The sequence below is a fragment of the Mangifera indica genome, chromosome 11 (assembly GCF_011075055.1).
Source record: "Mangifera indica cultivar Alphonso chromosome 11, CATAS_Mindica_2.1, whole genome shotgun sequence".
Classification (NCBI taxonomy): Eukaryota; Viridiplantae; Streptophyta; class Magnoliopsida; order Sapindales; family Anacardiaceae; genus Mangifera; species Mangifera indica.
In genome coordinates, this window is record NC_058147.1 from 7,790,610 (window position 1) to 7,813,978 (window position 23,369).

The 23,369-nt window shown below is 33.8% G+C and overlaps 1 protein-coding gene across 6 annotated transcripts; it reads left to right on the forward strand.

Moving 5' to 3' along the window:
* Nucleotides 1-2,842: 2,842 nt before the first annotated feature.
* Nucleotides 2,843-21,209, forward strand: LOC123229990 (protein GIGANTEA-like). 6 transcript variants are annotated; one of them, XM_044656071.1, is made up of 16 exons: nt 2,843-3,054; nt 3,186-3,299; nt 3,373-3,745; nt 7,512-7,583; nt 7,685-7,796; nt 7,897-8,039; nt 8,252-8,526; nt 9,099-9,154; nt 14,960-15,200; nt 15,633-15,783; nt 16,410-16,619; nt 16,796-18,340; nt 19,431-19,499; nt 19,786-20,004; nt 20,279-20,371; nt 20,558-21,209. In XM_044656071.1, the coding sequence occupies exons 3-16, from the start codon at nt 3,659-3,661 to the stop codon at nt 20,855-20,857; spliced, it is 3,573 nt and encodes a 1,190-aa protein (XP_044512006.1). In that variant the 5' UTR covers nt 2,843-3,054; nt 3,186-3,299; nt 3,373-3,658; the 3' UTR covers nt 20,858-21,209. The 6 variants fall into 6 exon arrangements, with proteins under 6 accessions (XP_044512006.1, XP_044512004.1, XP_044512005.1 ...); XM_044656069.1 differs by having other exon boundaries at nt 3,186-3,198; XM_044656070.1 differs by having other exon boundaries at nt 3,199-3,299.
* Nucleotides 21,210-23,369: the final 2,160 nt, after the last annotated feature.

Sequence of the window (23,369 nt, forward strand, 5' to 3'; positions counted from 1 at the left end):
TTAGTTTTATGTAATATAAGTTTCGATCTTTATACTTATAGAGTCGATATATTCCTACACAAGCTAAATAAAAATAATATAAATAAGTAATATATAAGTATAGTATATTAAACTTTAACACAAGCTAATTATTTTTATGTAATATGAATTTCGATCTTCACCCTTATAAACGTAATATATTATTATCTAACTAAACAATAAGTCTAATACCTTATAATAATTACACTTAAAAAATATATATTCTTATGCTTTTGACCAAATCTCCCACTATACCAGAAAAAAACATGGAAAAATTATTAAGTGTTGAATCTATAGGAGGAAATATTGGAGTTATTTATTTATATTTCTCCGACTTGCACAAGTCAAACAATATTAAATTATATTAGTGTGTTTTCTCCACTTCAAAAGTGGGGAAAATAATTGTGTTGTTTTTAAGTTTATCTCAATTTTGAGAAGTCAACCACTCTACGCAACTTCATCGTGGCCAAATTAAATTATTAAAGTGCTAATTTTGTTTTAATTTCCTTAATTAGAAATAATTAATTAATTAGTGTCGTTGTCCATTTTGAAAGTCTAAATTAATATAATATTCATCATGTTTTGTGCTCATCATCCTTTCAACCCACCATGAGAATAATAGTCAAAGTTATATATATAAGCCTTTGATTAGTCCCTTTAATTCACACGATTAAGTGTTAAGATTTAATTAATGTAAAGTCAAAAACGGTTTAAGTGGATGTCGATTCGTAGCTTATGTGCCTTACACGTCACGTGAATTACATACATGTTTAACATTATTATAAGACGTAATTGAATCAATTGTTTCAATATCATTTATAAAACCATCATAAGTCCACTCGCCATATTTTAAATATGAAAATAGATTATGATTAATTTTAAAACCATGATCTGAAAATAAAAACAGAGAAAATTTAATATATATATATATATATATTTGTGGCCAAGGACTCATTCCCATCCTAAGACCTTTGTATTATCAAATCAGTGTCGTTTAACTATTTATAACTCAAATATTCATTTATAAATAAATAAAATTAATAAAATTAGTTAAATTTTAAGGATAAAATTATTATTTAATATTAAAAATAATAAAATATTATCTATTTTTATTTTAGATTTAAAAAACTAATAATTTCTCTCTCAAATTAAACTTTGAAATATTATAATTTTTCCCCTTTAGGGTTTTTTCTTTTTTCTCTCTATTTTTTCGATTCCAAAAAAAAGGGAGAGAGAAAAAAAAAAACCCTAAAGGAGAAATCATAATATTTCAAAGTTTGCTCTTGAAAATAAATTGTTAGTTTTCTAAATATATGAAAGAAAATAGATATTGTTAATTAGTGCCATTAATTTTGACAATCCACAAATAAATGTTTGAGTTTTCAATAATTTAGAGGTACCAATTTGAAAATGTAATAAATGTTGGGTGGGAATAAGTCCTTTGACCTATATATATATATACACACACACATAAGAAGATTTGCAGATAGATTTTGTGCAAGAGAGGAGTTTGTGGAGGAAGTTTTGTTGGAAAAATATGGGTGAAATTGGTCCACCATTTAAGCAATTAAAGATGTTTGTAACATATTACAATTTTAGGCAGCAATAAGTGGAAACCAGGTAAAAAAACACACCATGCCATGCCAATTTCAGGTCCTATCAATCACTAGATGGTGCCGATTTCAATTAAAAATGTGATTAAATGACAATTTTACCCATAAAATTAATAAATTTTATTAATCTTAACGACTCATGGATTGATATATTTGGTTTTTGAAATTTTATATATGGGAGTTTAAAAATATACTACACTTTGGGTGAAAATAAGTTTTTTAGTCTATAAATAATTATTATATTTAATTGATATAATAAAATAATATTATGTAAATACCTTTAAAAAAAATACTAGTTATAAATTAATATTGTATTTGCTTAAACTAAATTGTCTTATTCAAAAAATATTTTTTAAAAATATTCTTTATATTAATGATATATTGAGATTTTTTATGTTATTAAATTATTTATTTCAAATTGTTATCTTATTGTCAACACTTAACATACAATTTTTTTAAAAATATTCTCATTATTATTTGTTATTTTTATTAAAAATAAAAATATTCTTATCTAAAAAAATTAATAAATAAAAATAAAAGTATAACAAATTTAAGATTAATTGTTACATTATTAATATTATTAAAATATTTTATTAATTAATAAATTAAATAAAATAATATCAATAATAAAAAATATATTATCAAATAAATATAGTGAGTCTTATATAAACAAAGGCAATTATAAAACGGTTAACAATCTTATTTATTATTTATTTATTTTTTTAATTTATAAGTAACAATAATGAAAATATTTATATTAAAAAAAGCTCTTTTAATTACTTGTCACGTTTAATGTCATATTCTAAATAAATATCCTACAAATATCGTCCATAGTAAATAATTGAAACACTGGTCCAGGTATAAGGCAGAGGTACTCCTCACCTACAATCTCAACAAAACCCATGCAAAAATATCTTCTGACAGTTGACAGCAAACATTTTAAATTAACACTACATCTTGGACACAATAATTCCCCCCTGGATCATCAATCTTTCAATAAATAAAGAAGGGCATCCACGTCATTTCCCTTTTTTCATTCCCTTGTCTCCTTTATCATCCCATGCATATCCATCAGACATCCATACATGCCATGATAATCAACGCCATGACGTGGCAGCGCGGCCCTCTTAGGCGAGAGGGAAAAATATCATTGCCACGTATGCATTAAGCTAAGCACAACTAAAGATCTCTTCTCTCCTCTGCCGAAGCTACAGCCTCTTAATAAATTCCGAGGAACCAAAAAATAAACAAAAATCTTTAAAAAAATTAAAATTAAAAAAAAAAAAGATCTCTCTGGTTTTTTATTTTATTTTTACTGTGACAATTGTATGCTTTACAGAGAAACAAGAAGTCTTCAAATTTTAGCTTTGATTTTTGTTTCTTAACAAAAGAGATAGAGATGCCATCGGCTCCTCCTTGCTCTGTAAGTTCTATTTTCTTTATTTTTTTGCGAGTTCAGGAGAGTTTGAGACTGATTTTAGGTACATTTTTTGGTGTAGTTTTTTTTTTCTTTTCCTTTTTCATTAATAAGATTTGTTCGTTGATCTGCTGTAGCTTGACTGAACAGGTAGCGACTCTTTTTGCTTTTGGAAAACAGAAAACAAGAATGAAGAAAACGTTTTTGTCTGTTGTGTGGTTTCATGACTTGGATTGAACTTCAGCACTTATGTGAATTAATTTTACTTTTCGTTAAGTGTTTAGAGTCTCTGTTCTTCATTTTTAATTTATTTTTCTTTTGCAGAATTTTGGATTTGTGTCGTAATTTTAGCTATTAAATATCGAGATTTTTGAAGTCTGAGAGTGTTGAGAAGCAGCGAGAGAGAGGTTGAGGATCTGTAGTGGATTGATTCTTTTTCAGCAACAAGAAGCAAAACTGACGTCGTTTTGGACGCTTGATTGGGATGTTAAATTACGAAATTTTGATTCTTGATTGGTAGAGTTTGCGTCGTTTGTTGTTGCGTGTGATTGGCGAGTTAAAAACAAAAAAAGTTAATATTGGGTTTGGAAGATAATTATTGTGTTTTTAGATGGCCAGTTCATCTGAGAGGTGGATTGATGGTCTTCAATTCTCCTCATTGTTTTGGCCTCCACCTCAAGATGCTCAACAACGAAAGGTACAAGTGTTCCCTATTGCTTTGATGAATCTTTCTTTGGCTTATTGAATATTGGTTGCATTTGCTTGCTTTGTGTATTTTATTTTGTTTAATACAGTAGTCTAAAGAAATGGTTGCTGCAGAACAATATTTAATTAGTGTGAAGAAAGTAATTTTAGGGGTAGCCTCAATGGAATAAATGGGTGTTTTTGTAGATATAAAACCGGAGAGTGAAGTTTATGTGATAATTTCTGGATTTCAGTGCATGCTTGCTGGTTTGCAAGTAGGGTTATGTTTCTATTTATAAGGAAATGAATGCTGCAGAATTTTATTGTGTTAGCATGAACATAATCAACATTATAGATAGCCTTGACCAAGCACATGAGTTTTGCAGTCTACACAAAACTTAAGAGTGAAGTTTATGTGAGAGTTTCTGGGCTTCATGCTTATTGGTGTGTGTAATAATAGCACTGCTATCTTGATTACGATTATAACATGATTTTGCTGTGTTGAATAAACAATAAACTCACAAATTTAAGCCAATGACAAGGGTCCTACTGTGTGATGTTTAAAATGCATATAAAATATTGTGTTACCGGAAAATGGAAGTATGTTCTGCTAGTCTGTTATCTCTAATTTGTTTGAATAAGTATGAAGATAGATTTGATTTACTGATGGAATGCATTAAAATTTTGTATCGTTTTGAGAGAATTTTGTGTCTGAAATGGTTGGGGATAAACCAGAAAACATTCTGGGTATGTATTCTTATTTGTTTATTTTATATTTTATTTTAAATAATATATATTTTAAGGCATTCCTATATTCAAGAGTTTTATATGGGATGTTGTTTGCTTTTAACTTTGATTTAATGGTTTTGTATGAATCTTGTTTAATTTTTTTGCTGCACCTTGTATGGTGGGCGTATCACCTTCTACTTGGGTTCAGATCTTAGATTTTGTGGAAGTTTAAAAATAGAGAGACTCAATTGTGTACTGACCTCCTTGAGATGATTGGATTTGGTAGTCTTGATTAATTGAAGAACGATAGGAGAGTTTGGATACTTGATTGTCAGTTTTGTATGGGATGTTGATTGCTTTCAATTTTTTTCTTTCAAACTTTATTTTAATGGTTTTGTATGAATCTTGTTTACTTTTTTGGCTGCACCTTTGTGTATGGTGGGCGCATCACCTTCTACTTGGGTTCAGATCTTAGATTTTGTGGAAGCTTAAAAATATAGAGACTCAATTGTGTACTGACCTCCTTGAGATGATTTGATTTGGTAGTCTTAATTAATTGAAGAATGATAGGAGAGTTTGGATACTTGATTGTCAGTTTGATATGGGATGTTGTTTGCTTTCAATTTTTTTCTTAAAACTTTAATTTAATGGTTTTGTATAAATCTTGTTTACTTTTTTTGCTGCACCTTTTTGTATGGTGGGTGCATCACCTTCTACTTGCGGTCAGATCTTAGATTTTGTGGAAGTTTAAAAATAGAGAGACTCAATTGTGTACTGACCTCCTTGAGATGATTGGATTTGGTAGTTTTAATTAATTGCAGAATGATAGGAGAGTTTGGATACTTGATTGTCGATAAAACTTTCTGCAAGTTTTCTGTAATAGCATTGATATTTCTATGGCTCCATCTTTTAAGCACTCTAAAATGATACAGAATGCCCAAGGACCTAGCAAAGTGAAGGTGTTTACAAGGAAACTCAATACAAATGATTTGGTTCAAAAAAGGAGACCAAATATGTCCCTATCTTCTACCTGGTATAGTCTTTGCAAAAGAAAAAAGAAAAAAAGAAAAAGAAAATAAGCTGACAATCAATTCATGCACAGTCATATTGTTAGCTTTTTTGGTATAATCTGATTATGTCTTTAAATCTTGCACCATCCATCTTGTTATTCAGCCCTCTGAGGCCTAGGCTTCACATTGAAATATATTGAATTATTGTTTGGTTCTTGCTCTTTCTAATCCTTTTACACTGGTCTTAGTGTCTTCCGTTAGCAAAACTATTTGTTTATTGAAATGTATTTTTGCTCCTGCTCATCCCTGAATTGAAGTGCCCAGAGAATGAGGTGGTCTCATATAAAAAAAAACTATATATAAAATAAAATTTTGGAGATTGTAATTGAGAGTTCTATGAAGTCATGTATTCCGGAAGTTTTCTCCTTCAAAAGTTTCTGTTTTGATTCATTTCCTATGATTAAGTTGCATCAAATTTGCCAATGGATGTTTTATTGTTCTACAATGTGACCTGAATCACCAAGTCGGTGAAAGGAGTTGAGGGTGTCCTTGACCTGCTTCAGGAAGCTCCTTAACAGATTTTGATTCGTATTTGCATGCAAGCAGTCAATATCTAGATTATGAATTTAATCTCTGCAAAGAAGTCTAACATAACTGAAACCAAAAGTAGGCTCAACCATTCTTAGAGGGGAAGTTCCCTAAATAGTTTAAATGAATAAAAGAAAGCATGTTTTATGCTTTATATTTCTGCCTATTGGCGGCATTGGTGTCTACAGAAAACGGTGCACATATAGAGCAGAATTGCCATCCGATTGTTAACACATAATTTTCTCGTATTTTGATTCTTGAAGCAGTCCACAGTGATCAGGTCCTTGGAATCAGTAATTATTGTGTTGTCCATGTCTAGGAGTAATTGCTTTTTCAGTGGTAGAAACAGTTTTTTGGCATGCTAAAGAGAAAAATTTGAGGGTAGAACTGCTACTGCTTGGACTGCTTTTTGTTATGACTGTTGTGGTGCATTGGGAAGGACTTAGGCTAAAAGTTATTGAGAGGATGGAAACACTCGGTGTCTATTGTGTTAATTGGTGTTGATGTTGTTTACTCGCTTGCTATTCTTACCTCCTTACTAATGAATTTTTCTTTCTCTGAATGCGTTCACTTTATATATTTAAGGGACAAAGGCATTGATATAGGTGTGACTAAAATTTGAATTGACTTTATGGGACTAATTTTTCATTGACGGCCTCCATCCAGTTTTGACAAATTTTAAATAGCTTAAAGGTGTGTGATGATTTTCAAATTATTCAGAGATATTGGGATATTATTGATGCAATTTGGAATCACTGGGGTTAGCCCTTTGGAGAATTTGGGAAGGTGGATAGATTTATCCTGATTTTGATATAACTAAGAGCACCATTTTGTAACTAATTTGGGTCAAGGATGATGATATGGTAGCTGCTTTTACTACATTATTTGCTCTCCATATTGCAAAGAAAAAGAAATTGTGCTTATATCCCTAATTTCTGAGATCTTTGTGCCTCTTCTTTCGTCTCTTGATTGGGCACTAATTCTGGTGGAAATTTGTTCTTAGATTATGATGTCTGGGTAGAAACAGTTATCAGTATATAGGGAAAATAAAATAAAGCTCAGTGTCTCTGTTATTTTCTATCATATACGAGATTGAAGTAAGAAGAGTATTCTAGTTTGGAAATAAAACTCCTGCAATAAGTGAGGTCATGGATCCCTCTCTGAATGCTGTCACCTACACCCTTGATATACCTACAGGTTCTCAGTCTTAATTATGCTATAACTGAGTGTCTACCTCAGAAACGTTACTGTTCTTCTGCATGTTTAAATTATAATCTTTTTCATTAAAACATTTGACTGTGAATATAATGTATTATCTTATGATTTATTTATTTTAAATCTTCTGTTCGGTTATCTATGTTTTTTTAATTTTTAGTTGATAGAGTCCTGTCTTTGCAATTCCGTTAATACAACTATTGATTGTGTATTTGTTCATCTCTTGGCTCTTTAAAGGTTCAAACTACAGCGTATGTTGAGTACCTTGGCCAATTCACATCAGAACAATTTCCTGAGGATATAGCTGAGGTATACTCTTATCTCTGTATAAAATTTATCATGTCTAGCAGAAAAGAAAGTAAACTCTACTCGTTCATTCAGTTCAGTGTAAAAAATGTGATTATTTGCAGAAAGACTTGGTTAAGAGATCTTTAGAGATGTTGCTTACTCATTACATGCTTGTGCAGTTGATTCGAAACCGTTATCCATCGAAGGAGAAGCGCCTTTTTGATGATGTTTTGGGTATTGCTTCTTTACCCATATTAGTGTATAGAACAATATGATGTCAAGATTTTTTTTTCTTGTTATATGACTCTACTTTTTGCATTTGTTCAATGTACAGCAATGTTTGTTCTTCATCATCCGGAGCATGGGCACGCTGTTATTCTTCCAATTATTTCATGTATCATTGATGGAACACTGGTGTATGATAGTAGTGCTCCTCCATTTGCTTCTTTCATTTCTGTAGTCTGTCCTAGCACCGAGGTATGATACTGAATAATAAATGTGAATTTCCTTCTTAAAGAACATGCTGAATATTGTTTGTTCCTCATAAACTGTGCTTCATACTGCTTTTAATTTTAAACAACAATATCTATATCTTCCAGTCAAGTTTGTTCAATAGAGAATGGAATATACTGCACCAGTTGAAGAGAAAGTTCATAGTGGTAATTCATACAATTACATTTTTTTTACAGAATGAGTACTCTGAACAATGGGCTCTGGCATGTGGTGAAATTTTGCGAATTTTGACCCATTATAATCGCCCAATATACAATTTGGAACAAAAAAATAGTGAAACAGAGAGAAGCAACAGTGGTAGCCAGGCTACTACTAGTGAATCTAGAGATGGGGAATCCTCTCATGTGCCTTTGATGCAACTTGAGAGGAAACCTTTGAGGCCTTTATCTCCCTGGATTACTGATATATTGCTTGCTGCACCGCTTGGTATCAGAAGTGACTATTTCCGTTGGTGAGTGAATTGTTCCATTCTTGCATAATGTTGTCATTATGGTTGGTGATGTGAAAAAAGATAATTATAGCCAGTAGAACAACAGATTGGGGCTGATTTTACTCAAACACTGTTGGAGCCATTTCTTAAGGAGAAATCAAAAGAAAAGCCAAAAAGCAGTAGAATATTCAAGAATCATGGAGAAAAAACTGATATTTTACTATTAGAATACAATGATTATATTGAATGGATTGCACTAGCCTACTACAATCTTCTAGTTAACTACCAAGCTTGTAGGATGAAAGAGTCTTTATAATTTCTCAACTTTTACTTTGCATTTACTGAAAGTAGATTGACTACCAATTTAATAGCAAAACTCTTGTTCATGCATTTTTACTTGACTTTTTGACTGTTCATTTATTAATTGAAATCCTTTTCTAATATTAATTGCTCTCAATTAGAAGTTTTTCTTTAGTTAAATTAGTATTTTCCCTTTATGCCATTTCTCTTTTTCTGATTTATCATTGGATTTAAAACATTGGATGCGATTTGCTGTTTTGTCTAATCTCACAAACCTTATTATGTGTAAACAGGTGTAGTGGTGTTATGGGTAGATATGCAGCTGGAGAGCTCAAACCACCTACAGCTGGTTAGTAGAATTATTTATTCTGGAAAATATAGTTATTGTTTTTTTGAATCCCCAAACTCTGCCTTTTGTCTTTGAATTTCATTGATACCCTCACATTCTTCTTTATGTTAGTTCAAGTTTTATAGTTTTAAGAGTCTATTTACTTTGAAGCTTGTGTCTTTACTAAAATGAAAGTAATAAAATTGCTCAAAGACTTATGCTTTTTTGACTACTGCACAAGCAATTGGGTTATCACTAAATACAAATAGATTTACTCAATAGGCTCTTGCTTCTGTGAGTGCTTCATAAACAATGGAATTATTTAGAGATCATACCAAAATCCTTAGAGAAACAGCTGGAGTATAACTCACAAATGTCAACATTAAGAAATTGTTATAGATATTCATAATTTTCTTCTGGTAATTTGACTAAACTTCAATCCGGTGGAAGTAATCAGGCATCATCTTAATACCACTTACTAATCCCTCTTTCACCCTTCTCTGACTTCAGTTGGAGTAAATTATGAATTAAGACCTCATATAACTTCGAGAGATCTTGCCAACTAAATTCATTGTTATCTACAATGAAAAGGAGTTAAAGACTCCAACTCTTGAGCATTGATTTGATTTTGTTAGGCCGCCAATAACAACAATATACTAGAAGAAATTCAAATGGCAAAGCAAAAAGGTTCTAGCATTGGGTGTGGTGTACAAATCCAACACTACAGCTAGAACGTCAACCCAAAAAGGCAAGGTGGACAAATATGTTACTATGACTAGCAAATGAACCCAACAAGGCAATACTACTACTAGCAAATCAACCAAACAAAGCAATATAGTCAACTTAAAAAGGGAGGCAATAGGACGAGAAAGGTGATTTGATTTGGTTGAATTAAAAGGAAAGGTGTGAGTTTGTAGGGAAGCTATTACCCTCGTCGGTAGTTTGTCTTTGTCATTTTTTTGTCATCAATTTGTTATTTCTACTTTTTCAATTATGTGAATGATTGAACAATATAAAGTTAGTGATTGATTATAATAAATAACAATTGTTCATTATACTATATACCAATTGTAGTTGTATTTGGATTATTATTACAAACATTTACAGTATGATTAATAGGTTCTAACAATATGTTTTTAATAATACTCCAAACATGAGCACAATTAGCATATGGTCTAATCAGCTGTTGTTATGTATTATAATCTTCAATCCTTCACACAATTGAAAAGTAGAAATAACAAATTGATGATTGGAAAAATGAAGAAGATAAGTTGGCAACAGGGGAACTAGTTCCCTTGCAAACTCACACCTTTCCTTTTAATTCAGGCAAATCAAATCACCCTTCTTCTCCTATGACCTCCCTTTTTATGCTGCCTACATTATCTTGTTAGGTTGATTTGCTAGCTGCAGTATTTGTCCACCTTGCCTTTTTGGGCTGATGTGCTAGCTGTCACAAAGGCGTTTTCCTCGCTTGCAAATGGGTTAAAAACAATGCCTGTGATGCAATCAAGTGTGCTGCACTTTGCTCAGCATTCCGCAAACTCTGCTCACAGGTTTGCAACTAGGTGCGATGAAAACACTATAGTATGCTATAGTGATTTCTGTGCTTATGTGTGGTTGCAAAGCATTAAGTATAATAAAAACACAATGAAAATACGGGTTAAACCCAACCTTTTATGGGTAAGTATAAATCATACAAAAGGATTACAACAATTGGTCTCTCACCCACTCACTCACTTCCATTTTACAAGCTATATTTTTTCTCACAATGTGTGTATCTCTAGACACTTCTCTATTCTATGTGTGTTTATCTTAAGTGTGTATCCCTCTATATCTCTATCTCTATACCTCTATTTATACAATTTACAAGATACAAAGTCCCGACAATTACTCTCATAATTGCTCTCCCAATCTCTCTAGCTTGATTGTAGGAATTACCACCAATTCCTCCTTGATTTGCTCTTGCATGATTTTGGGGATTATCTCAATCACTCCATAACTTGCTCCATTATCCATATATTTTGATTCCAACCAACTGTCAAGATATATCTTATCCTCTTTGTACACTTAGCAGCTGACTTTAGTTGCTAGCTCACCTTAATTCCCATGTAAACCCATGAAACTAGGCAATGTACTCCATGTCACCCAGTCCAATGCGCCACTCTCGCACCTTGCATGTAATTTCCGTGCCAACCTTTTTCTTCAGTCAACCAGCTCGTTTTAAGGTGCATAAGACCTCCCTCTAGCACCTTTTATGCTCCGCTCTCAAGCATCTCTATAGATATGTAGCTATGCCCAAGTGCCACACACCTTTCCGCATAGCCCTGACTCTGCAGTCTCACCTGTCCTGACTATGTTTGGTGCAACATTTCTGCACTTGTTGATCACCATCAACTCTTAGCCTTACTCGGACTTTGTTTCAAGTATGAACAAGCATACTCGCTAGTTCTCGCTCATGTGCTCGCTCTCGAGCTATGTGCTGCTCCTATGCACACAATGTCAAGCCCCTGCACACTCCCCTTTGCGCCCCTGCACGTGTGCCTTCTCACACGCTGCCCTGAAGTTAACCAACATGTTGCTTCTTGGCTTCCCATGTTGCCAAAGACATCTAACAACACCCTAATGAGTTCTCATTGCTTCTTAGACGTTGGTTTTGGCTAAGCTTGTCGCCCATTGAGTGCTCTCCTTCAACCTCAAAATTTGGGGGTATAGTGTTGGATTTGTACACCTTGCCCAATGCTAGAACCTTCTTGTTTTGCTTTTTGAATTTCTTTTTGTACATTGTTGTTATGAGTGACCTAACAATACCTCTTCAAGGAGTCCCACCTTGTCCTCAAGGTAAACGGTGGTGAATTGCAACAATTGGTGGATAGCCATCTGCAACTGTGCCATACTCAAGTCAAGCTGGCCATCTCCAATTACAACTAAGCCCTTACTATTAGTGTTATGTCTTACACCAGCAAAAAAATTGAACTTTAGAAGATTAAGAGGTATGAAAATTAATGAGCCATACATCAAATGATCCAATAAACACATAAGTCCAAGTATTAGGGCTTTAATTGAGAGTGCCTCTAGAGAAATAAATCTGAATCAATTGCATATAACAAGCAGCCCAAGAAAGCCAACATACAACTAGGAGCTCTTGTTGGTCAAATGACACAGCTATTGAGGACAAGGTGGTTTTTAAGGGGCAGGAAATGTTAGGAATTAATAATAATAGATTAGGGTAAAATATATGATTAGGATTAGATATTTAAGATTAGGATAATATATCTAAGATTAGGATCATATTTATAGGATAATATTTGATAAAAATATTATTAGGATAATATTTAAGGAATTATATATGAGGGGGAATGAGTATTGTAAAAGGGAAAAGAAATTTAAAATTTGATATGTTGATTGAACCTGAAAAGTTTGAAAACAAGGCAGTTGACACACCCATAAAGCCTAATCTTAGAGATGCTCTAGATGAGATTGCAGTAAATAAAAGCTCCTACCAAGAACTTGACGGAAGACTCATTTATTTGTTTGATGCTAGATGAGATGTAGCTTATGTTGTGAGTTTGTTGCACACCTGGGTTTTTCTTTGCACAGGAACCTGCCTTATTCTACAGCGGTTCAATCACTCTCTAGTCACCTGAATTTCTTCAAAAACTTAAGCAACCAAAACTGTAAGCTAGCAACAACTCAACACTTTTGCCAGCAACGGAATCCACAGAGCAATGTATTAAACAGAAAATGTATTGTATAATGCAAATTAAAGACAAATTTTGCAGATTTTTATGAGACCTGCAACTCCCCTTCAGGTTCTGCATATTATTTTTTCCTTCCTAGCCTGGTGCACTTCCACAATCTTTTATTTGTTTTCTGTTTACCTGCTGCTTTCTCTTCCTCATAATTGCCATCAGTTTCTCCTTTTATTTTTTTTCTGTTTTCATGTTGCTTACTCTTCCTCATAACTGCCGTCAATATCTTTTGTTTGTGGAAGGCCAGGGGATGTTGAAACTTCCACTTGCTCCACTCTAAAGTTGCCATGTGTCAAGAGAGATAATTGTTTCCTTCTATTTTTCTTTACATAAATGTGGGTTCTAACAACGGTGTAAGCCAATTCATGCATAATCCTAAGGAAGGACATCTCAAGGTAGTTCACTGAATTTTACAGTATCTAAAATGATCACTGAGCAAAGGAATTTTTTTCAAGAAAATAGAAGACTTGTCACTTGAAGCCTATACTAATGCAAACTATGCAAGATCCGTTATTGATAGGAGATCAATTTCAAGGTATTGTACATTTTTAGGAGGTAATCTTTTAAAATGGAGTAAAAAGCAAAATGTTGTGGCTCAATCAAGCGTAGAGGCCGAGTTCAGATCAATGGCATTGGGAATTTGTGGGCTATTATGGCTTAAAATAATCTTGGATGAGTTGCAAATTAAATGGAAGGGTCTTATGAGGATTTATTGTGACAATAAATAAGATGTTAAAATTGCTTATAATCCTGTATAACATGATAGGACACAACATTTTAAAGTTGATAGATATTTTATAAAGGAAGAGTTGGATAGTGACTTAATATGTACTTCGTTTGTGCCTATTGGTGGTCAAGTTCCGGGTATTCTCACATGTTCATGCTACTTGAACTTTTTAACTTACTGATTAGAGTGATATCCTTCTTCTTGGAATAGGTTTGTTCTAGTGTCTCCCTTAAGTCTTTTGCGATGAAGAGAAACATCAAATTTTGACTAACTTTTGGTTTCATGGAATTCCGTAGCCATGACATAATCATGAAATCCTTTTCATCCCACTTCTTGAATGTTGGGCCTTTGGTGCTTGGGCTAATTCTGGTTAGGTGGTCCATCTTTCCTTTACTCTTGAGAAGGCATTGGACGATTTGACTCCATTGTAGGTAGTTTGTTTCATCAAGATGATAGGACAAATTAAAATTCTAGCATCCGTTGATAGAATTGGTAATAGACTGGATGAAACAAACTTTTGTGGAGGTTGTCAACATCCTTATGCAAACAGTTTAAAGATCGAAGGGTCTTGAAGAAGGTGCAATGAAGGCAAGGACTGTATGGGTGAGTAAGCCTGACAAATAAAAAGGGGAGACTTTGATACTATGTAAAAGTTTTAGGTAAATTCCTTCTTATTCATTGAGAATAGAGTTTTTCAACTTGTAGAGGAGATTGCCTCATCTAAATAGGAGAATTTCAATAAAAGGAAAAAATAAATAGAAGAAATATAATAACTGGAAATGCAAGTCAGATCAAGACATGTGAATTTTTTCTTAATTCCTAGTTCTTTCTAAATTTAGAGTAGAAATTCTAGGATTAATTTCAGGAATCTTGACAGGTATGATTTTTTATTTTAACCACAAGAGTTTGTGGGTTCAACACTTGTTGAAGTCACCAACATAATAACTCACAAGTTTTTTGCTTATAATAGAAATATTTGGTACTTTTGAATCTGTAAACTTGTAAAGAGCTCAAAGGATTTTTGGGTATCAATAAAAAGAAATATGTCCTTAAAAAAATCTTTTGCTACAATAATTGGATGGTTTCCAAGCATATATATTGTTTATTGGCCTAAAAGAACTAGTAGAAAATATGTTTCAAGAAGTGAACTTTGAAGCATCTTTAGTGCTTTTACTAATGGCCAATTAAGTTTACATTTTTCTAGAATGATAATAGTTGCAGTCAAGTTTTACTGACAAAGAACATGAATGTCTTGATTATTTGAGTTTTCGTTTTATATTTGGATAAGAAAGATTTCACCTGTAATTTTGTTCTATTTCATTAACTAATTGGCCACTTTTTCCGAGCTAGCTTCTTCTCGTGGATCTGGTAAACATCCTCAGCTCATGCCATCAACTCCAAGGTGGGCTGTTGCAAATGGTGCTGGTGTTATATTAAGTGTGTGTGATGATGAAGTTGCGCGCTATGAGACTGCTACTTTAACAGCAGTTGCTGTCCCTGCACTTCTACTTCCACCTGCAACGACAGCTTTGGATGAACATCTTGTTGCTGGGCTTCCAGCTCTTGAGCCATATGCGCGTTTATTTCATCGGTAAAGTTATTAACCTTCTAGTGCATTTGTCTGGTTTTCCTTCAGCATGAACATGAGTTGTTTGTTTTAATTTTGGCTGACCTATGTGTTGAACATGATATATCCCTAAAAATCTGGATATGGGACATTATTATTCATGTATATGCTGGGTAATTTACTTCTAGAATATATCTTTACCAAAGTTTCCTGTTGGAGCTTAAAATTAGCTGAAAGTAAAAAAAATTATGGAAATATATTTGCACCACATATAGGCACTGTAAAGTATATACCGATTGTCTGAAGTTTTATCCTTTTGAAATTGTCTAAAGAGGCCATGAACTTGGATGGACCGGGATGTAATGTTTCCAAGTGTTGAACATGACAGTTGTCACTAAATTTAGATGCTGTTCTTATTCTAGTAATTTTCATTCTGTTTGTTTTTTTCTACATCAGTTATTATGCCATTGCAACTCCAAGTGCTACTCAGAGACTTCTTCTTGGACTTCTGGAAGCACCGCCTTCATGGGCTCCAGATGCACTTGATGCTGCTGTACAGCTTGTGGAACTTCTCCGGGCAGCGGAAGATTATGCATCTGGCATAAGGGTAAGTGGAATACTTTTGCTTACATGTTTTCAAGGTGTTGTGATCCTCTGCTTGCATCCATCTCAGTTTTATTTTACCCATTTCATTCAAAATTTTGGCAATCCCTTAGTTTGTAAATTGAGTATTAGGTTATCTAAGTCAGAAGTATTTTTTTTCAATTTAACTAGACTGATCACCTAAGTAATAAAAAGGCTGCAATAAAACTATGTGCACAAACAATGATATGTCACCATGTGATTAGGTATTGTTTTATCTTTAATTTAAAACTATTCAATCACATAGTGACATGTCATTGTTTGTGCACAAAGTTGTGCATATAGCACTGCTCAAAAGGCTATTGTGTTCAACTCTAATACTTATAAAGAATATCTGAGTCATTGACTTCAATCATAAGACTTCTGAAAACACTTCTGTGCTTTGACTATTATTGAATGTAAGGTTTAGCTGTCACTGGTTTCTTAATAGCCTAGGTACTAATGTCAAATTTGAAGCATTATGAATGATGTGCCTGTGATCTCACCTGTTTTGTTAAGCCAGTGAACAAACTGACATTAGCTGTACACAAGAAGGAACTAATAGAAGGAATCTATTAATGTTGTTTTAATAATTTGTTTTCATTAATGCAGCTCCCTCGCAACTGGATGCATTTGCATTTTTTGCGTGCAATAGGTGTTGCAATGTCCATGAGAGCAGGTGTAGCTGCCGATGCTGCTGCAGCTTTACTTTTTCGTATACTCTCACAACCTGCATTACTGTTTCCTCCATTGAGGCAAGTCGAGGGACTTGAAGTTCTGCATGAAGATTCTGGTGGTTATATTTCAAGCTATAGGAAGCAGGTATTGGTTATAAATGTTAATTGTCAGCTTTTTACACTTTCATTCTTGAGGTTTATGATTTTGGTTGCTGGAAAACAGTTCATTCTCTGCTGCATTTGAGTTTCTAAGTTTCTTTTTTTCTGTTAATATTTTTGTTTCTGCTGTGTCTGGTCATCATCCCAACATTGTCCTACCAGATAGAAGTGCCTGCGGCTGAAGCAACCATTGAGGCCACTGCCCAAGGGATTGCATCTGTGCTTTGTGCCCATGGCCCCGAGGTTGAATGGAGAATTTGTACCATATGGGAAGCTGCTTATGGACTGATTCCGTTGAGTTCTTCAGCCGTCGATCTACCTGAAATCATCGTTGCAACTCCATTGCAACCTCCCATATTATCGTGGAACCTTTACATACCTCTTCTGAAGGTCATGGAATATCTTCCTCGTGGAAGTCCGTCGGAAGCATGTCTTATGAAGATATTTGTTGCCACTGTCGAAGCAATCCTTCAGAGAACATTTCCATCCGAGTCCTCCAGAGAGCACAATAGAAGAACTAGATATCTAACCAGCATAGGTTCTGCCTCCAAAAACCTTGCCGTGGCTGAGCTTCGAACAATGGTCCATTCACTCTTTCTAGAATCATGTGCTTCTGTTGAGCTTGCTTCACGCCTGCTTTTTGTTGTCTTAACTGTATGTGTTAGTCATGAAGCTCAGAACAGTGGGAGCAAGAGACCAAGAGGTGAAGAAAGTTACTTTCCTGATGAGAGCACGGAGGAATTACATGTGACATATGAAAAACCAAGACATTCAAAATCTAGGAAGCTGAAAAAACAAGGGCCTGTAGCAGCATTTGATTCTTATGTTTTGGCTGCTGTTTGTGCTCTTGCCTGTGAGCTTCAATTGTTCCCTCTGATTTCAAGGGGTATTAATCATTCAAATTCAGAAGACGGCCAAGCTATAGCCAAGCCTGCCAAAGTAAATGGATCCACCAATGAGTGCAGAACTAGTATTGATTCAGCCATTCATCATACTCACAGAATCTTGGCAATTTTAGAGGCACTTTTTTCACTGAAGCCATCATCTATAGGCACCTCATGGGGTTACAGTTCTAACGAGATAGTTGCTGCAGCTATGGTTGCTGCACATGTTTCAGAACTATTTAGAAGATCAAAAGCTTGCATGCATGCTCTCTCTGTGTTGGTTAGATGCAAGTGGGATAATGAAATTTATTCTAGGGCAACATCTCTATATAATCTCATAGATATTCACAGCAAAGCTGTTGCTTCAATTGTTAACAAGGCTGAGCCATTAGAAGCACACTTAATGCATACGCCTATATGGAAGGAGTCTATTGTATGTTCTGGTAGCAGAAAACAGAACAAACGTACAAGCAGTGGCTGTTTTGATTCAGTGCAACAATCTTTCTCTCAATATGAAGATTCAGCCCATTCAAAAATTCATCGTGGAAATGAAGGGGCATCATATTCAGGTGAAGGCATAGGAAATACTTTGGGTAAAGGCATTGCCAGTTTCCCATTGGACGCCTCAGATTTAGCCAATTTCCTTACTAAGGACAGGCATATTGGATTTAGTTGCAGCGCGCAAGTTCTTCTAAGATCAGTGCTTGCAGAGAAACAAGAGTTATGTTTTTCTGTTGTTTCGCTTCTATGGAACAAGTTGATTGCTTCCCCGGAAACCCAGCCTAGTGCTGAAAGCACTTCTGCCCAACAAGGATGGAGACAGGTAATCTAATGTGTTTCCTGAATTTGAATTAATTTTCTTTCATTTTCTTGATCTTATTGGCACTTGATAAGAATTAAAGTAGATTTGTAACTACTAGTTGAAATACGGTGGGAAACAATTATTCAGAAAATAATAGGAGCCTAAAAGAACTTGTCACGTTACAAAAGCCTATATATTGTGTTGATAGAAGTTGCACACTTGACATGTTTTAGGCTTTTCTCTATTGTTTCTCTCCAATTCTTTTAATGTTGGGAATTTTTATTGACATATCTTATATGCTTTAAAAGTTTATCTGTGCCCATTTAGGATAGTCCAATTAAGGTTGCTTGCAATGTAGATGTGCATTACAAGACCTTGTATATTTGTTAGAACCTTGGACTTCTTTACTTTGCAAGCTGCTTAGGTGAGAGACTTTAATTGTTATCATAATAAAGATTAGGTTTCTTTTTTATTTTTTTGCAATGTAGAAAAAAAAATATCATGAATAGATGACAACTATTGCCAACCCAACAAAAAGAGATAAAATAACATATTCCGCTGAAGTAATGAGAAAGGTACATATTAGGCTCTGGGCTTGTGCCCAACCCAGCATAGTGGGTGTGGTCTAATTTGACAGAATGACAGAAAGGAATAGGCATGCCAAACTTCACTAATTACAGTTTAACCTATAAAGGTCTCAAGCATTTGATCCCCAACACTTGCACTGTATTTGGATATACCATTTGATTGTAAAGCTTCTAAACTGTTCTGTCTTATGTCAATTCACACCTTTTCAGTGGCTTCAATCCCATTCACCCCTCGCCAAAAAAATCACCTCCACAAGACACATACAGCTGCCATTCACTATAACATGAGATTTGATTCTAATACCATCTGACAGAACTGTTCAAACAATGTACTATTTTTTGTATCTTCTTTGTGTTATATATATATGCATTAAAAGCGTTGTATAAGAAGCACCTCAATTTATGTAAGTGATATACATGGGACCGTATGCAGCTGTAGAACAGTCAATGTAATTGATTCAATTTTGCTTGGTTTCATATATTTTTTTAATTTCTTTTCTGACCATTTACTTGGATGTATTTAGGTAGTTGATGCACTATGCAATGTTGTATCATCGTCGCCAACAAAAGCAGCCACAGCTGTTGTTCTTCAGGTCTAAATTTTGTTCAACCCGTTAATATTTTCCATATGAAGTAAATAGTTCACTTTCTTAGTAGGCACTGGTTTTTACCGGCACCTGATTTACCTAATGGTGATTTCATGTCCTTAATGGGCCAACATAAGTTTTATTCTGCTGTTTCTGAATAGTTTAATATAAAAGCATATATGATTTTTTATTGCCCTCTACTGGAGGAGGTATCACCTACTATGGTTTAAATTATTAGCCCTCTTCGTATTTGATATTGCTTTTAGTCACGTACACATCCTTTACTTGTCAGGCGGAGAGGGAATTGCAGCCTTGGATTGCCAAAGATGATGATCAAGGTCAGAAGATGTGGAGAATCAACCAGCGTATTGTAAAACTGATTGTGGAGCTCATGAGAAATCATGACAGTCCTGAGTCACTGGTAATATTGGCTAGTGCCTCTGATCTGCTTCTACGTGCTACTGATGGAATGCTCGTTGATGGCGAAGCTTGCACTCTGCCACAATTGGAGGTAACATTTCTTATAATTGTTTTTATAAGTCTTTCTGCTGTTACATGATATATCCCATTAAATATCAAGACATTTAGTTAGCTTGCCTAGTAGGCATTTTCTTTAAGATGATTGAACTTCAATCACCTGATGTTCTTTACAAATAACTATATGACAGAAATTTGATTGACAGGAGGTTTATGACCTTTTATGAAGTTGTGCCACTGCACAACCTGCTTTCCAATTTACTTCAAAAGCTTCACTGATTTATTTACGATCTGTGTTGACTGTGCAGTTACTTGAAGCAACTGCTAGAGCAATTCAGACAGTCCTGCAGTGGGGAGAGTCTGGGTTAGCTGTTGCTGATGGCCTTTCAAACTTGTTAAAGGTAAAGAGTCCTTTCACAAATGCAAAATATGCTTTGTAGGCTTTCAATGCAGTCTAGTGACATTTGAGTCAGAATAAAAAAGAATGAGATCTCATGATCAAACATTGACAAACAGAAAAGAAGTAATTACTCGTATGTTCTAATGAAGAAACTTTACTCGTGCTTTTGCTGGGTCAATGTTTGCAGTGTCGTGTATCAGCTACCATTCGATGCCTCTCTCATCCAAGCGCACATGTCCGTGCATTGAGCATTTCAGTTCTTCGTGATATTCTGCATACAAGTTCAGTTAAGCCTAATCCTAAACCACTGGGCAGAAACGGCATCAATGGTCCCTCCTATCATTACTTTAACATAGGTGCTATTGACTGGCAAGCTGACATCGAAAAATGCTTAACTTGGGAAGCTCACAGCCGAATCGCAAGAGGAATGCCTACTAAATTTCTTGACATTGCTGCCAAGGAATTGGGTTGTACTATTTCCATATGACACCAATTAAATTCAGCAACTACTTCAGGTTTGTCACTATAATTTATTTTTCCAAGTGAGACTTACGGATAGAAATCAACCTCATTGTCAATTTGGCTTAGAAAACTATGGCTTGAACAACACGCTCAACTATTCTTCTAGGCACAAAGCGTTGTCATACAGCCCTGAAAATCTTGCTAGGATGATTGTGTATAGTAAAACAATAGACACAGAGCCATGATGATGATGTTTTATGTTTGTGTTAAAGAGTAATTTGACTCTCCTCAAGTTTGATTTGTGTATGATATAGTCCGCGGTTTCACATTGTCTCTTACATTTGATGGTTTATGTCTCAATCATCTTACTTTCTTAATTTCGATTTTCTTTTCTTATTCTCAATTTTTTACATAGCTTGGATGAGCAGGCATATTAGATTAGAGATTGTACATATAGGTAGATTCGTCTCATCATGCACACACACAAACATTTACACTTTTTTGCACGGTTATTCTTTGTAATCCATCTTATGTTTCACAAATAATCGTACATATCGTAAATATTAGATTAACTGTTCTACCCTAATCAAAGAATGATTGAGTGTGTCTTGAAAATGGTTGTACAATCGTTTCTGTTTTTAGAATGGTCGATTATACTCTCTTCGCCGAATTTTCCTGCTCAAAACATCACCAACCCAAGCATAGTTTCTCCTGCGGTTATGGGCGAAGGAGTACACTAATGGGCACAATAAGTGAACAGGTCTCAGTACAGGTCTCAGTACAAAGTGTTGGGATGATTAAAATCAAATTCTCTTCTACGTAATGAATTATTGAATTATGTGACAATAAATAATAAATTAAAATACGATTTTATTATATTAAACAATAAAAAATAAATATAATAAAAAATAATATTATAATTTAATGTGAAAATTTTTTCAATGTAAAGAGTACAACTACGGAGCATTACTCAAATAAATTAATATATCATATTCAAAATAATAAATAATACACTGATTTTAGTGTATGAATAGTAATTATTCTACAAAGCAACAAAATAAAACAATAACACTATTACAGAAAAATAAAAAATATCACAGTAAACTTGTAAGTCTGTATCTCATATTACAGACACCAAAAATAAATATCCACTGTCTAAAATATAACACTAGATTTATTTAAAATACTGTCAAAAGTTTAGAGCAATCTAATAATATACGAAAGAGAAAAAAATATTTTTTTAAAAGTCATATAAAAAGAACTGTATCAAACAACTAGTCACATCTAAACATAGATAATAACTTAAAAAACAAAATAAAATCTCCACTATTCAAAATAAATAACAATGCGTCTTTTACCAGCAATTCAAAAATCAAAGTGATTCAACAATGAAATTAAGAGGAAACAAAAATCTTTCATAGATCTGTATTAAAAAACTTAGACAACGTTTTTGTCCTCTTCTCTCTTCTTTTTCTGACATTTGTGTATTATTTATATGTATATATTGAATCTTATTTTGTCCTAATTTATAAATATAGTAGGATAAACTTTTTTATTAAATAAATTTGGTTTCTTCACAGGAAGACTCAAAAACCCAGCACAAAAATTCTTCTTGTTCTACCTTAACCAAAAATCACTACATTACATAAATTAGAATTTGGATTCTCAACCAGATCAAACATATAATCAGGTCCCTATTCAGCTTACAGAAGCACAAAAACAGTCCCAGAAACATTCAACCCAATTTGTTATTATCCTCATAACATATATTCATATTCTGAACTCCCACTTGGTATCCAGCAAGAAGGGATTGATGCCGATATTCCCTTTGTCTCTTGACCGGAAAAACATTTTCAGCCGGCGGAATCTGCTCCGAATCGTTAGAACAACTCAATCAACTCTATTTGTAAAAGAGACGTGCAAATGAAAAGTGACCAAATTGTGCCTAACATGTCACTTAAATGGAATTCAAATTGTAATTGTTGGAGACATGAATAGTTGTTGATCTTTTATAAATAATATTACTTGACATGTTATCTATTTAATTCATATGACATAAATGGGTATGCCCTTTTATGCATGGGTATCTGACAACTTAAAATTTTATATATAAACAATCCTTAGCCTGTTTTTGACTTATTAACCCTGTTACACACATATAAGTGTTATAATTTCATTTTATAAGAATTTTCTTCCCAAAATTCATCAGAATAGCATGAGATGACACTCTCATCTCCTCTCCACCTCTGAAATTGCTTCCTCCACCTTATAATTCCTTCAAAGAATCTTAAACCAACTAAATCTACTTATTTCTTAGCTCTTTGATGTTCCTATTTATAATTCGGATCGATCTTTCCTCATAATTTAGATTCTCTGATAACTCTCTCTTTGGTTCTTAGTACATGTGAAAGAACTTCAATATATTTGCGAAGCAATGAAATGTGGAACATGTTGTGAATGCAATTCATGTTCGTTGACGATTTAACTCTATATGCTACCTTATCAACCATCTTCAATACCTAAAATTGGACAATAAA

Coding starts and splice junctions, on each gene's coding strand:
- LOC123229990 (XM_044656071.1), top strand. CDS start 3,659: ATGGCCAGTTCATCTGAGAGGTGGATTGATGGTCTTCAATTCTCCTCA. Junction 15,201..15,632: donor TATGCGCGTTTATTTCATCG/GTAAAGTTATTA, acceptor TTTCTACATCAG/TTATTATGCCATTGCAACTC. Junction 19,500..19,785: donor CCACAGCTGTTGTTCTTCAG/GTCTAAATTTTG, acceptor TTTACTTGTCAG/GCGGAGAGGGAATTGCAGCC.